The sequence below is a fragment of the Balearica regulorum genome, chromosome Z, assembly GCF_011004875.1.
Source record: "Balearica regulorum gibbericeps isolate bBalReg1 chromosome Z, bBalReg1.pri, whole genome shotgun sequence".
Classification (NCBI taxonomy): Eukaryota; Metazoa; Chordata; class Aves; order Gruiformes; family Gruidae; genus Balearica; species Balearica regulorum.
The window spans coordinates 40,666,455-40,680,781 of NC_046220.1; the positions used below are offsets into that span (position 1 = coordinate 40,666,455).

General features: G+C 46.1%; 1 protein-coding gene across 1 annotated transcript; it reads left to right on the forward strand.

Moving 5' to 3' along the window:
• The first annotated feature begins 7,059 nt into the window (after window positions 1-7,059).
• Window positions 7,060-14,279, forward strand: ZNF367 (zinc finger protein 367). Its single transcript, XM_075740972.1, has 5 exons — window positions 7,060-7,854; window positions 8,425-8,575; window positions 10,367-10,486; window positions 10,889-11,027; window positions 11,619-14,279. The coding sequence occupies exons 1-5, from the start codon at window positions 7,510-7,512 to the stop codon at window positions 11,857-11,859; spliced, it is 996 nt and encodes a 331-aa protein (XP_075597087.1). The 5' UTR covers window positions 7,060-7,509; the 3' UTR covers window positions 11,860-14,279.
• Window positions 14,280-14,327: the final 48 nt, after the last annotated feature.

The following is a 14,327-nucleotide window of genomic DNA, read 5'->3' on the forward strand; positions in this document are numbered from 1 at the left end:
GCCCACCCACCGCCAACACGCGCGACCAATGATAAATAATGGCAAGAGCGAACAACCAATCCCGACTTTAGGCTTCGCCCCGCCCCTAACGTATGCCTACGGCCAATTAGAGAGCAGCGCCGACACAGTCAATAATGGCCCACTGACCAATGTGGCGTTCGACCTGGTTAATTATTCATGAAGTTTTAATTATTCAGGAGCCGCTCGCGGCCACCGCGCGGATAGCGGCAGCGGGGCTACCGCCTGGCTGCGCGTGGGCAGTTGCGCCGCGGTCGCCCGTCGGTTTTTGGGACGCAGCGATCGTAAGAGGCTGGCACGCGTCCTGTCTGTGCGTGCCTGGGTAGGCTGTTTAGTAAGAGCTTAGAATCTGATGTCATCGCGTAACTGTGTCACCACGGGTGTTTTGGTGTAATCCACGTCTACTAACGAGTGACTGTAGTGAAGGACGCAGCACGCTGGGCTGAGAGCTCCACGGGCAGCTCCGCTTTCGGTGGCCAGCACGCCTGCCTGAACCAGCCTGCGACTCCCGCGTTCACACCACGTTTCTGAGTTGCCCCTTTTTCCGCTTAGAACGGCGGTGGCGTTCACGGCACCGGCGAGCGCGCGCAGGCGCCGTTCCAACAGCTGACGGGCGCAGCACTGCCGCGAGACGTACGAGTCTCACGGTTCGTAGAGCCGTTGCGTTCAGCAAAACCCGCGGACGGAGCTCCCCGGCCGTCCCCGAGCCTCCGCGATGCCAGACCGTCGGTGCGGGCCGTGTGGGTCACAGCCTGGAGCGAGCTGCGAGTCCTTCTGCTATCTCTGCGGTTTGTAACTACGCGCAGCGACGCTCCCGGAGACTCAACAGAGTTCGTTTAGGGGGGACCGGCGACTGCACAGACAAAACACCCCCCGTCTCCCCCATGCAGTAACGCCTAACACGGGCTGTAACCACCTCAGCCCTTCAGACGCGATCGCCGAAAGAATGCCAGCTGCAGTCGTCATTTCTGCCATGAGGCTACGCTTTTACTCTCATCGCTCGTGGGAAACTAACGCTTCATCTATTACGGTAACTTCACCGTACATCCCACCTTGCCTTGAAATTAATCTTATCCTTAAGGCGGGACCGCCAAACTAAACCAGACTCCCTGATGTGCTTCAAAAAGCGGGGTTAGAGGCAGCGCTGGCAGCGTAACAGCGGCCGCCCCCCTCCGTTTCGGGGTGCAGGTAGGTGCAGGCGTAAAACAAAACGCGGTGCACACGTTACTCCAACCCCTGAACGTAATCACTGCGTCTCCCCTAGCTTTCACGTAGACCCACTAGTGCCGGGCACACTTGGTACGAAACAAAACTAATGTCATTAGGCTGTGCCCTTTCTAGCTTCGTCCTCATTCGAGACATCGCAAACAGTTTTGCATCAATGGAAATAATGACAGCAGCTAAGTTGGGGCTATTACCTGCTCACAAACAGCTTTACAAAATCCTGGTAGTCAAGTCGGACCTCTTGGGCTCTGACATGCTTCAAAGTGAAGCAGGGAATTCTAACTCGGCAAAGAGAATATATTGTCAGTATTTCTGCACAGTTCTTAAATTGCAAAAAATAGCCTTAATTAACAACAAAATTAAAAATTCTGAAGATATTTCCATTAATATCATACAGTAATAAAATACTGAATGAGATGTTTATCTAGATCAACTATGCTTGCCTCTGAAAAGTTGCTTTATTTTGTAGAAAGATGAAACTGTAAGTATTTTCAGTGAAAATAAGGAATTGGAAAGCTACTTTCTGGTTTAGTCTGGAGACACACATTAACACCATCACATTACTGCAACACATCAACAACAAAAAAAGCCAAATCTTTTGCAGGCCTCTGTGAAGTCATTTGATATCAATTGCAGTATCCACATTAGATTTCCTCACCAAAAAATGTATCCGGAAAGCTTTTTAGAAATTTTTGAAACATTATTTTTATTTAAAACTTTCTACAAGCTTGAATCAAAGCCTCTTGAAGTTATGCTGTACATGAAAGATGGCAGACAAAAGGGTGTCGTTACCGACTGTAGAGACAATGTGCTTGCAGCTTTAATAGGCATTTTGAAGGTCCTAGAATCTTTGGAGAGGGACAAATACGAGCAATTCACAAATACTTCAGCAGTATGATTAGAGATTTGGTGTTTTGTGGAATCTGGCTTTGTTTTCCTGAAGTTTCAAGAGAGACAAAGAGTGTAACTTCTCAGAAAGATTCCACCACGATAGCCAAAAATAGCACTAGTTATAAACATAGTCTTTGTATAACTTTGTTTTCTAAAATGAATGTAAACCTTTACAAAAAGTTCTTCATTTTCTGATACTCTATCAATCAAAATACAATTTTTGTAATACAGGTTTCAAACCCCACACTGATTAAAAGTCTTGCATGGTCAATTAAAGTAATCTGTAATCTCTTCATTTGCAGCTTTTCACGATGTGCAGTCACGATGTGTGATTCTCAGATTACATACTTACACAAACACAAAGAAAACCTGAATTTTACAGTTGACACGTCCTGCCTGGATTTTTTACACTGAATAAGTAACAGTGATGGATTCGGTACAATTACATATTTGCACGCAAAGCCTGAATCTCACATTTGCAGTGCTGAGCATGCCCGATTACTCATTTTATTTCAGTCCAGATGAGGGCTGCCTGCCAAAGTTGCTCCTCCATCCAGGTTCTCTCCGCAAGTGGATGTTTCACACACACACAACAGCACAGCAGCCCTACACAAGCTTCCCAAGCAGGTAAAGATATGGAATATGGCATCTTTACCAAAAGACTCCTCGCTTCATTTTTTTTTTTTTTTTTTTAAGGACAAAGGTGGCTAATTACAGGAGACCGAGAATTGCGAATGGAGGCTGATGTTCCTCTGACCTTTACACCTAAGCATTTAATCACCGGCGAGGGGCATCCTGTTCCTCACCTTTCCTACAGCCACTCTCTCATCCCCAGACGCGAATCTCATTCTCTAGCACCTAAATCTCCCCCGGCCTGGAGCAGAAACATCCTGAACCCACCACAGGGCTCAAGGTCCCGTTCTGGGGCTGGGCACCTGAACAGGTAGAGAGGGTAACACTGCGTCACTTAGTGGATCTAGCCATCACATACATTTTCCAGCAACGTAATTCTACTGAACTCAATCGACTACACGAAGTTTTAAGCTGAGCAGTAAAAAGCTGAAGACAGACTGGCTTATGGTAACTACTATTCTTCCATCACCTTCACAGGAAGATATGGGAATTTACCTTTGTTATGGGCATTTATCTTTGTTATGGGCACACTTACCTCATTCTGTTCCCTTCCCTCTGGAACATTCAGTAGCTACCCTCAAGTGAGCTATCAACGTACCAATTTTGTTGTCCTGATATGTTGATTTGATATAAAGCAAAACTTGGACAATGTAATAATAAACACGTAGATAAAAGATATTATGACTATTGCTAAGTTATTATACAAAACTATATTCCAACAAAGTTACTTGCAGTGCAGACAAGTATTTGCTATTATCTACCCAAAGGCCATCACTGTCTCGAAATTTTCTGGTCTGAACATTGGAGTATTACCAGAAATGGTTGAAGCATGCTTCAGAGAGACAAAGTACATTCTTTCCTCTTCATCTATCATGTACTTGTGTTCTGTTTCACTTCGAGAAATACAGCATTTACCAATGTCAGAGAATTAGTTGTTCCACTTTTTCTTTCTGAAAGAGTTTATTATCCTCAAACTCCTGAATTGTGACATCCTTCTTGAGTCTAACTAGTCAGACAGAACACAGGTACTTTTTCCTTGTTTTCTGTCAAATTCGTTCTCCCTAGCCTGTCACTATTTCTGTATTATGTTGTATGTAATGAAAGGTATGCTTTGTTGTAACGATAAGTAGGATTTGATCTAATTGTAGGTTGTATAATATTTTATTATCTTGGTCCTTTACCTCTCAGAGAGAACTTTTTCTTGTTTCTACACTAACACTGAAATATTACTGCTTTTAAACATTAGAATAGTAGCATAGCATCCAAATACTATCAAGAGCAACCATATTTAATATTAAGATGCTGTAGCTCAGATGATTACTTTAGAACTGTTTTTACATAATGTTACATGAACTATTGGTTTAATACATATGACTGTATGTACCGAAAAGCCGTCTGTTTTAAGCCCTTCAGGCCACGAGCATTGTGTGCATGTTTCCTCTTCCAGCAGCAGGATCTGACAGAGAGGTCACTTCTTTCTTTTTGGTCATTGTTATTACTACATGAAACACTACTGTTCAGAGCAGTTAAAATATCAGAAGTGGCATGAGCTCACCTCTTCCTTCTCTTGTGCTGCCTCCATTAACAAAGATCTACTATTTGGCATTAGAAAAATTTACAAGATCCATGTAAAGAAGTTAATCTGCTGCCAGGCCCTTGCATGTCACTACGAAATTTAGTGTGTACACTGAGGCGGCGTAGGATAAATATGGAGATATTCAGTTACTCACAGTGCATTGCACCATTCACAATAGCTACAATTTTATGTACCAAATTATACCATTAATTCTGTCTCTGGAGTTCCTCAGCAGCTACATGTACTTCTCGAAGCATCAGTCCTGTAGTTTTGGAAAGTTATGAAGGGTATTTACAGTTTGGTTTTGGGATGCAATTATTTTAACAGGAGTAATTTTTTTTTTTTTTCCCCCAAATAGATTTTAACATATCTTTCTGTACTACTACTGCTCTACAATATTGTTCTCTTACCAGAACTTTCTTCCGGGGGTTATTTTTAGGGCCAAAGCTTTTTCAGTGGGTCAGATCTAAGCGTGCGGAAACCTGTTTGCTCATTTTGGAAACAAAAGTTAACAGGCTGTAGAGTTTTTTTTTCTGGCCTGGTAAGCATAGGCTGACCTGGCACAGTAGTGGCAGTACTCTGACACAGAAAACCGAGTTTGAGAAGCTGAGGTATCATCACTATGAACAAGAAGTTACCTAAGCAAAAATTAGGGTTTTTTTAAGTTAGTTTAAAAGGATAGTTGTGACAAACTGAACTGTAATTCACAATGAAAGGGCTGCCTATCTCTGGATGGACACTGACTACTGCAGTCCAGTAGTACAGTTTCTATGTTAGAAGAACTGGTAGGAATTTCCCGTTATCCAGAGTAGAGTTGATTACTAGTCATACACTGCAAATTTGCTCTCCCCTGCACTTTCCTGTTCCTGTCAGCAGTGATGGTTGCTAACACTCTTGCAAGGCAGCAGCCTACAGCACACAAACTGCAGTGAACAAAGCAGAACAGGGGACTGTGTTTACAGCTTCATGGCTTCTCTGTGCTCTCAAAATTTAGCTATCAGTGTAAGAAATGTGAGTTACTTATTTTGCAACCTATAACTAGTCAGTAAAACTTGCTGTGACGGTAAGGCAGTGAGGTAAATGTAGCACGTTAACATAACGTGACTAGTTAGCTTCAGCATGAAAGGCCTGCAGCAAGCGCCAGGAAATGCGCTCCTGCTTTAGAACAGAGAGACCTACTGCTTAAAAAATGCAGAAAACCAGCATAAAATAAGTGAAGTACTGCTGTATCTGATAAAGCTAAAGCCTTTTAGTTTCAGGTAACCACATTTCCAAAAGATTCAGTAAATGAGGCACTGTGGCTACTTGCAGATTTAAAAATGAATGTGTTTTTACCAGCTAAAGCCGGATCTGCGTATGCCACCGTATTTCCAAATCATTCCTCGCTACCACCAAATCTTTCGCAGATCAGCCACATACCTCTTGCTCACACAGATGGGTTACAGCTGACACAAATCCCAATTTATTGTGGCCGTGGAAGGCTGGCACCCAAGCGGACCTGCAGCCTCCCTGCATGCAGCAGTCTGTGCTGTCAGGCTGCAGAGCTACACTCGGTCTAGGTTTCAAAGGACGTAGGCTGGAAATCTAGATACCGTTTTAGTAATCGCAGTAGAAACACCTGAACAGCTGTTGGGTTGGGAGGAAAACAAAAACAAACCAGAAAGTACCAAACCTGCCCCTCAAACAGTAATATACTAAAAGCGTTAACCTGCACAAACTTTTAATACCACCTGCCGGAAAAAAACTCCTAAAACTTCTGACTAGCGGCCCGCGGGAACCGGTGAGGCGGCTTCGGCCCGGGGCAGCCCCCGCCGCTGTTTGGCACACCGCCTATCCGCTTCTTACACTCCTCCGCTCGGCGCCTGTCGCTCTACAGCAACCCGGCGGCGGCACCGGCCGGTCCGCCTGGCGGGACAGCCCCGCGCGCGGCAGGACCTCCGCCCGGCCGGGCTGCCGGCTGCTCGCGTCCGCGGGGGCGCGCAGCTCCGGCCGCGCGCCGCTTACCGCCGCGGGGGGGCGCTGCTGGGAGGGGCATCTCTTCACGCGCCCCCGCCAGCGCCCCGCAAACCGCCGTAACGGCCGTGCCGCTGCCGCTGCTGCCGCCGCCGCCGCCGTCGTCGTCGTCTCCACAGCACCCACGAACGCCGCGGTCACGGCGGCGGCACCTCACGGGGTAACCCTCTCTGCCGGCAAGTGAGCTCACAGCTCTCCCCGTGGCTGAGGGCAGACGCGCAGCAGTGGAAGGGCTTTTCCCCCGCCGCATAAAAGTGAAGCCGCCACAGAGGGCGCCCCATCGCCGTGGCGGGCAACGCTGCCCCGCGACGCGGCCCCTTTAAACTGCGCACGTGACTCGCGCTGCCGCGGCGATTGGTCCAGGCAGCCCGACCACAGCCAGCGCGCGCCAAGCGTGCCCGGGCGCGTCAGCCCCGCCTGCTCCCACCCCCCTCACCCCCCGCCGCGGCGGCGGGCCAATCAGCGTCTCCTCCGAGGCAGGGAGCCGCGACAGGGCGGAGCGACGCCAGCGGCCCGCGAGTCCACACAGTTTCGAATTCCGCCCGTGATCCGGCCGTCTGTCCAATAGGACGGCAGAAACGAAGCCGCGTCCCGTTCGGACCCCGCCTCCGGGGCGGGGCCGCTGACTTCTTCGCCTAGCGGTTGGTCGGCGGGAACAGCCGCTCTGTGACGCTGGTGCTGGGTTGGGTGATTGGTTACGCCCAGGCGCGAAATGTAACGCGGGAAAAGCTAGGGCTCGGCCTGGGCTGTGGGCGCGGAGGGGTCGCGGCGGCTCCTCCTCGGGCATCGGCGGGACCGGGGCTGCCAGCGCGGCTTGGCGCCACTTCGGAAAGGTGCGGGGAGGTCTGCGGCTGCTTGACGTCGGCCGTTGCTATGGCCGGGACCCACCGCTGACTTTGCGGGTCTGCCTCGGGGTGGCCGCGGAGGGGGAGGGAGGCATCGAGACCCCGTCGGGAGCCGCCGTCCCCGGCGATGAGCGGCTGAGGCGGGCCCGGGCGGCGACAGCGGCGCGAACTTTGTGCCGCCGCGCACCCCGCCCCCCCCCACCCCCCACCCCGTCCCGGGACGCGGGCTCGGACAGCGGGGCTGAGCCGCCGCGGGGCGCCCCGCTCCCTCACCCGCCTTCCCGCGCCGGTGCCCGAGAGGAGCCGGCGATGGCGGAGCGGCTGCTGCCGGGACCCTCGGTAATTTTTTGCCAGGACTCCCCGAAGCGCGTCCTGGTTTCCGTTATCAAAACCACCCCGATCAAACCCTCCTCGTGGGGGGGCGGCGAGGAGCCGGCGCCCGCCCCTCCCGTCCCCACCAGCCCCGGCTTCAGCGACTTCATGGTCTACCCCTGGCGCTGGGGCGAGAACGCCCACAACGTGACCCTCAGCCCCGGCGGCACCGCCGCCCTCTCGGCCGTCCCGCCGCCCCGCGGGGGAGCGGGCAGAGCCCCCGCCGGGGACGAAGAGGAGTCGGGGAGCCCGGGCGGCCGCGGCAGGCACCCGCACCTGAAGGTGAGTGCGGGGCCGGGGCGGGCGGCGGCTGCGGGCAGCGCTGCGGCAGGGCGGGCGGCTGAGTTAGAGGGTGACTCCGCGCCGCGCACCCCTCCCCCGCCTACGCCCGGAGATTTAAAGTGAAGTCATTTCCGGCAGCAGCGCGCGCGCCCCGGCACAGTGCTGCGGGGGGGGGGTGGGGCGGGGAGCCGGGACCCGCCTGCAGGCGGGGCGGTGCCGGCGGGGCGGAGTGCAAAAAAAAAAAAAAAAAAAAGCTTCCCTTCCCCCCCGCCTTCCCAAAAGAAGTTGTCTTCTATTTTGTCAGTTCCTCCCCATTTCAGTGAGCGTCAGAGCGCTGGCGGTGCCTGGCGTTTCCCCACCTGCACGTCGTAGCCTAGCTGTTAGGAGCGAGTTAGGTAAGGGCTTGTCACGCTCTGGTTCGGTTAACGGCTGAATGGATAAAGCTGTCGCGGCACCGCTACTCGGTCACACCCGTGACTTAAAAATCACTGCAGGGAAAGCTGTGTTTTTTGGCCGAGCTGCGGAGGTGGGAACGTACGGAATTTCAGTTCTGTAATTATTCCAATGCAGGATGGGATAAGACGTGGCCGTCCAAGAGCAGACACTGTCCGTGACCTGATCAATGAAGGAGAGCACTCTTCCAGCAGAATACGCTGCAATATCTGCAACAGGGTCTTTCCGCGAGAGAAATCACTGCAGGCCCACAAACGAACTCATACCGGTGAGTAAAGGGAAGGTGTGAATAGCTGGTGGGAGCAGCTTAGGAAGCAGCGGAGGAGGATTTAAAAAAAAACAAAACCAACACAAACCACAAAAAAAAAAAACCCCAACAAACTCGACCTGTTAATATTTTATTGTCGCTGTTAAATTAATCATGTTTTTCTTCCAATGCTTATAAGTGCAATCAAAGTCTTTGTAACTGTGTTTGTCATGGGAAAGTGTAGCAGCAATTTGGGCTATAATTGTATAGGCAAACTATGTAAATATTTTATCTGCTGCTGTCACAGGCTTACTTTGTAGCAAGGGAGAGCTTTTCTTGAGCTTGGTGCTCTGCATGTGGTAGTGCTTTTTATTCTGACTGCCTCTTCTCTGTGACTTGTCTTCTTCTTGCTGGTGTGTTTTTCTCGCAGCAGCTGAAATTTAGCTTAGCTGTAAGAGGAGACAGTAACTTAAAAAGTGTCTGGTAACTTAGGTAGTGTAACAGCCTAGAAGTATAGCTTAAATGTTGAGAAAAGAGTTCAAATGCTTAAAATGAACATCTACTTATCTCTCCTACCCCCTAGAATTCATTTTCTGGGGTGGAGGTGGTCATGCTAATTTACTGAACTGTATGTAGAAGTTAAAGTTAAAATGTAGGATCAAATCACTCAATACCCAGCTAAGCTTGAACTGAACAGGAGATGTTGTTTATTTAAACCAAGCAAATACTTTTTTTTTTTCCTTCGTGTTCCAACAGAACTATGTATTTTCAGTAAAGTGTAAACTAATGTAGCTCACAATACAGACACAACCACCAACACTCCCCCCCTCCCCCTGCCCCCAAATGCCCAAACAAACAAGTCCCCAGAAAAAACAAAACCTTGTCTCCCGTGGTCTCTTTTTCTAACTCAAGTCACTAAGACTAATCTAGATACTAATACTAAACAGCAGTTTCCTCATGCTCTTTGGTCAAAAGATCTTTTATGTCACTCGGTTGTATTAGGTGTTGAATTTGTGTGAACTACTTAACTGAGCAGAGCTTACCCTGGTGATACTCCTCTGACTTAACAAGTCAGCATCACCCTCATTTTGTCATCCTTCCTGAAGAGCGGTGGCATGGCATGCCTTTGTGTAGTTGTACGCAGTCATCATATGACAGAGGAAACAGCTGCTATCTCTGTTCTTCTCATTGCAATTTGCATAGGGAAGCCTGCCTTGACAACTGGCCTAAGAAAACCTTCTTGGCTTAAGTCTGGAATAAGTTTCTCTTGTGACCTCATTTTATCCATTACAATTTGTATCAAATAGTCTTCCCTAATGAGATACTTCTACAAGTTAGTATGTTACTATACTGTTGACTTCAGTTATTTTGCCCTAGTTCAGGCTATGTCAAGGATAATTATGTGGTTACAACTTGAATTACACTGCTTGTCCATTTACTCATTTTACTTCATATATTTCTTGCTCTATAGGTGCATAGTTTCATGGGACAAAGCTTATGTAGTGCTGTGCAAGAGTCTTAAATCAGAAAATATAACAAGGAAAAATACAATTTTGGTTGTTTGTTGTTTTTTTTCCCCCTCTGGAAATAATTGTATTATCCAGTAGCATTGAGCATGTACTTCAAAGTAAAGATCTGTTTGGGGTAAAAGTCAGTCTCTACTATTTGGTACACCAGGACTTTTTATATAGGTGCAAGCGTCTGAGTGCATAAAAGAAGAGCTTGCTTGTGTAAGTCTCAAGCCAGGGACCACCACTGGATTTTTTTTTTTACATTCAGCTTTGATAAATCTGTTCTGTCATTATTTTTAAGGTGAAAGGCCCTATTTGTGTGACTACCCAGATTGTGGAAAAGCCTTTGTTCAGAGTGGGCAGCTCAAAACTCACCAGCGTCTCCACACAGGGGAAAAACCTTTCGTCTGCTCAGAGAATGGTGAGCCATCAGAGAACAATTTGCAGCTTTCAGAACTAGGGTCAGTCTAGTATTGGAAATGTATGCACGTTCACGTGGCAAAGATCCATAAAAGCTTTGGATTTTAATTTTGGAGGAGCTTCTAGGGAAGGGAGGAGCCATGCAGAATCTGCATAGTTGTGCAAATACGTATGTAGGGATTGCACATGTTATTCATCAGTAATTCTGTCAGTTGATACTAATGTATAAAACGATGGGGCATGTTATGAACCTTGCAACTGGAGCTTGATGTTTTCAACCAAACCTAGGGTTATGTGAGTGAGGAAGGCTGGAGTCAGCAGCATCTTCATCCCACAGATGTTATGCTTATTCATTGTTGGCTGCTTACTGTAATGTGTACTTCATTGTTTTGTGCTTTTTAAGGCTGTTTAAGCAGATTCACGCATGCAAACCGTCATTGCCCCAAACATCCATATGCCCGACTGAAGAGGGAAGAACTCACAGACAGGCTGAATAAGAAGCAGACGGCTGACAATAAAGCTGTGGCTGAGTGGCTGGCAAAGTAAGTTCCCTCATGGTGTCGTTTTTCCCTAAATACTTATAAGGGTGGTCTGAGAAAGTATTCTATTGTTTAGGGGCAAAAAAAATTCCACCAATAAACCAAAACCAGCTGTTCCTCCAGTACAAATCAGCCTGGCCTTGCCTTTCCTTAAAGTGCAAGCTCCTGGTCAAGACAAAGTTCCTCATGAAGATTTTTCTTAGCTTTTTTTTTTTGTTGTTGTTCTCTGTTTAAGTGCTTCTTTTTGCTTTATCAACACCTGGTAATACCTTGTTAGTTAATGCTACAGTTTTGCTGAATTTGCATCTGTATGAGGGACAACAATTGTGTATGCCTAGGGAGAAAGCCTGCAGGGAACACCACAGAGGAGAAATCTGTCACAGATGTTCACTTGGGCACTCTACACTTAAAATACTGAATAAAGGAGGTTTCTGACAGCTTGCATACTACCATATAAGGGCTGAAAGATAAAGCCAAATGCAGTGCTTAGTTGGATGCAAGCAAGTGCGTGGGAGGTTTTTGCCAGCTTTGAATTGTTGGTGTGCGAGTCAGTTGTACGTATTTTAAAAGCATTCCCCACATTTGATTTTGTAGGTACTGGGAGACTAGAGAACAGCGTGCTCCAGCTTTGAAAACTAAAGCAATCCAGAAAACAGATCAAGAACAACAAGACCCAATGGAATATCTTCAATCTGATGAAGAGGATGATGAAGAGAAAAACAGCGCTCATTCAGCTGCTTGCCACCGCCGCCTCCAGGAACAGCGGGAACGCATGCATGGCGCATTGGCTCTCATCGAGCTTGCAAACCTAGCTGTGGCACCGCTGCGACAGTAGATAGGAACAGTCTGCCTATACAAAATGTACTTCCTGGTGGTACTTAACCAGTTAGATCATGGGCATAAGCTAAGCACCTTATTTGCTTATCATAGGCTGCTATTCTGTAGAATTTATGAAGAATGTTGTTGCCCCATAACATGGGGTGAGAGAATTGCACTTTTTCTAAGGTAAAAGACAGATGTAAAGTTTCTTAAGTATTTTGTAAATACGGGACTGCATAATGCAGGGTTGACAAATTTACGTATTGTGGGAAGCTAGATTTTGCAAGGTTAACTCATTCATTTGAAGCAGGTTTCGTAAGAAGCACTTTCTGAACAAAGTGTTCACGATTAGCAGGATGGTACATGTGGCCAAAGAAGGCTGGCAAAAATAAAAGTATTTATCTGATTATTTAAGCAAATTTATATTAACTGGTAGGTCTGAAGATATTATTAAGCAGCAATGAAACCGTGTTTTTCTAATGTCAGTGTATCTTTACCTAGTATCACTGAGGCAGAAGGCAAAGCTTAGTTATCTCAACTTGCAGAGGGGAAGAAACTGCTTCATGCAGGAAACTGTAAGATCGTTCAGGATCTTCACTGTGACTGCTCAAGGTATGAGGCTTGACTGCTGTTTTATGTTTTCTGATTTGATTTCAGCAGAATCTCTTGGTAGCACTTGTTATTCCTAATATGTGATGTTAGGAACTTTTGCACATTGTGGAGTTTATCTGGAAATGGTTAGTCTTGCAAAGTCTAGACAAAGGTAAACAATTGGTAATATTTTTTTCAGATATTTCTGGACCCTGTAGTGATTTGGCACTTGATTTTGTTCATAAAGGGGGTATTTACAGGGTGGTATGGATTTGTAGTAAACCATTTTAGATTAGCGAACACTAAGTTTTAAAGTATTGCTTTTATATGATTACTAGGAAATAGAAGCCTCCGTATTTTCTGTGCATAAAGCCACCTTATTGCTTTACTTCAGGATAACATGCCAATTTTGCGTTCACTAACTGTAGCACAGCTATCAATTAAACACTGCAGAAAACTAGTCACTATACAACTAGAAAATAGGCTTCCAAAGATAGTTAACAGTGTGATTTCATGTATTTCCCAAATAATAGAAGTTACAGAACGCTGCCTAGAACTCGGATGCTGACGTGAAATGTTTAGCAGGGTATCTTGTCACTTTGTGAATGTCGTATTCTTTCAAATAGCATTGTCTCATGGTGATCTTTTTCCATGTTTTGCTTTGAAGGCAACTAGAGATTCCTAATATGCTAACAAAACTGTTTCAGATTGGACTTTTTGTTGTGTGGTGGGGTTTTGGGTTTTTTATATTAAGCTACTGATTCAGGGGATATAAATAATTCATAGCTACCAACCTGCTTGATTTAACTCCTTCCTCTCATTAAAGGTCAGGAAATTCAGATGAGAAGGGAAAGCACTTTCCCCTCTTCCTTAAACAAGAGGAAGAAATCATTTTATCAATTCCTTGGTATAGACTGACCAGATGCATACAGCTGTTCCAGAAAAGTAGCATGACTTTACACCAGAAACTGCAACTCTTGGATTATGCTCTCTGATAATTGATAACCTATTGTGGTTGAAAATCTCATTAACTCAGTTTAAAACATATATTGATGCACTTAACTAAAGAGTAATTGAATAATTTAAAAAAAAAAAAACAACAAACTTTCATTGAATGTAAATAATTTTGCACCAGTGATACGGTTTAACTTTTGCTTTCAGCTCCTAAACTTAGGTGACATCAGGGTAATTTGTTTCTGGTTTAAGTCTTTTAGGCTTAAAAATATAAAACGCTGTAGTCATTCTAGGCTTCTAAGCCTATGTAAAACTTGTAATTTCAGCGTCTGTTTGGAGTTTCTCAAATAAGTTACATACTTTTGACTGTTCAGTTGTTTGCATGCTAATAGCCTGATCCCAGAATGAGCCCTGAGTGTAAATCTACTGTACTTAGGAGTCATAACTCATAATTGCTCCTGAGCAGTATTTCGCAGGGTACAAGACTGTGTACTTACCAGCCAGATGCAGACTGGAGTCATAACTTCATTAGGACTGAATTTTTTTTAACTTTATTTTTTTCCCCTTAGTCAGCTGTAATGCTTTGGGCAATTCACAGAATATTCCTTCAAGTATGACAAGTACACTGAATTGTACTTGGCTGTACACAAAATTGAGACAGGTGAAGCGGTTTTGTGTTGTGACAAGTTTTGGGTAAAATACCAAGTAAAAAAGATAATTGAGATGTTGAAGACTGCTTTTTGTTTTATTAAGGAATTACGTATAAGAAATCTTGGAAGTGTTCAGTGCTTCGTAAGATTAAGTTGTAGTTTGGCATGAGTTAACAGCAGAAGAGTGGATGCGCTGTCATTTTAATAGAAGCTTTGAATAAAAACTTGGTTTAATTTTCAAGTTTGGCGTGTGCTGTTTGGAAATTGTTAAATACTTGGGTTCTTCCTC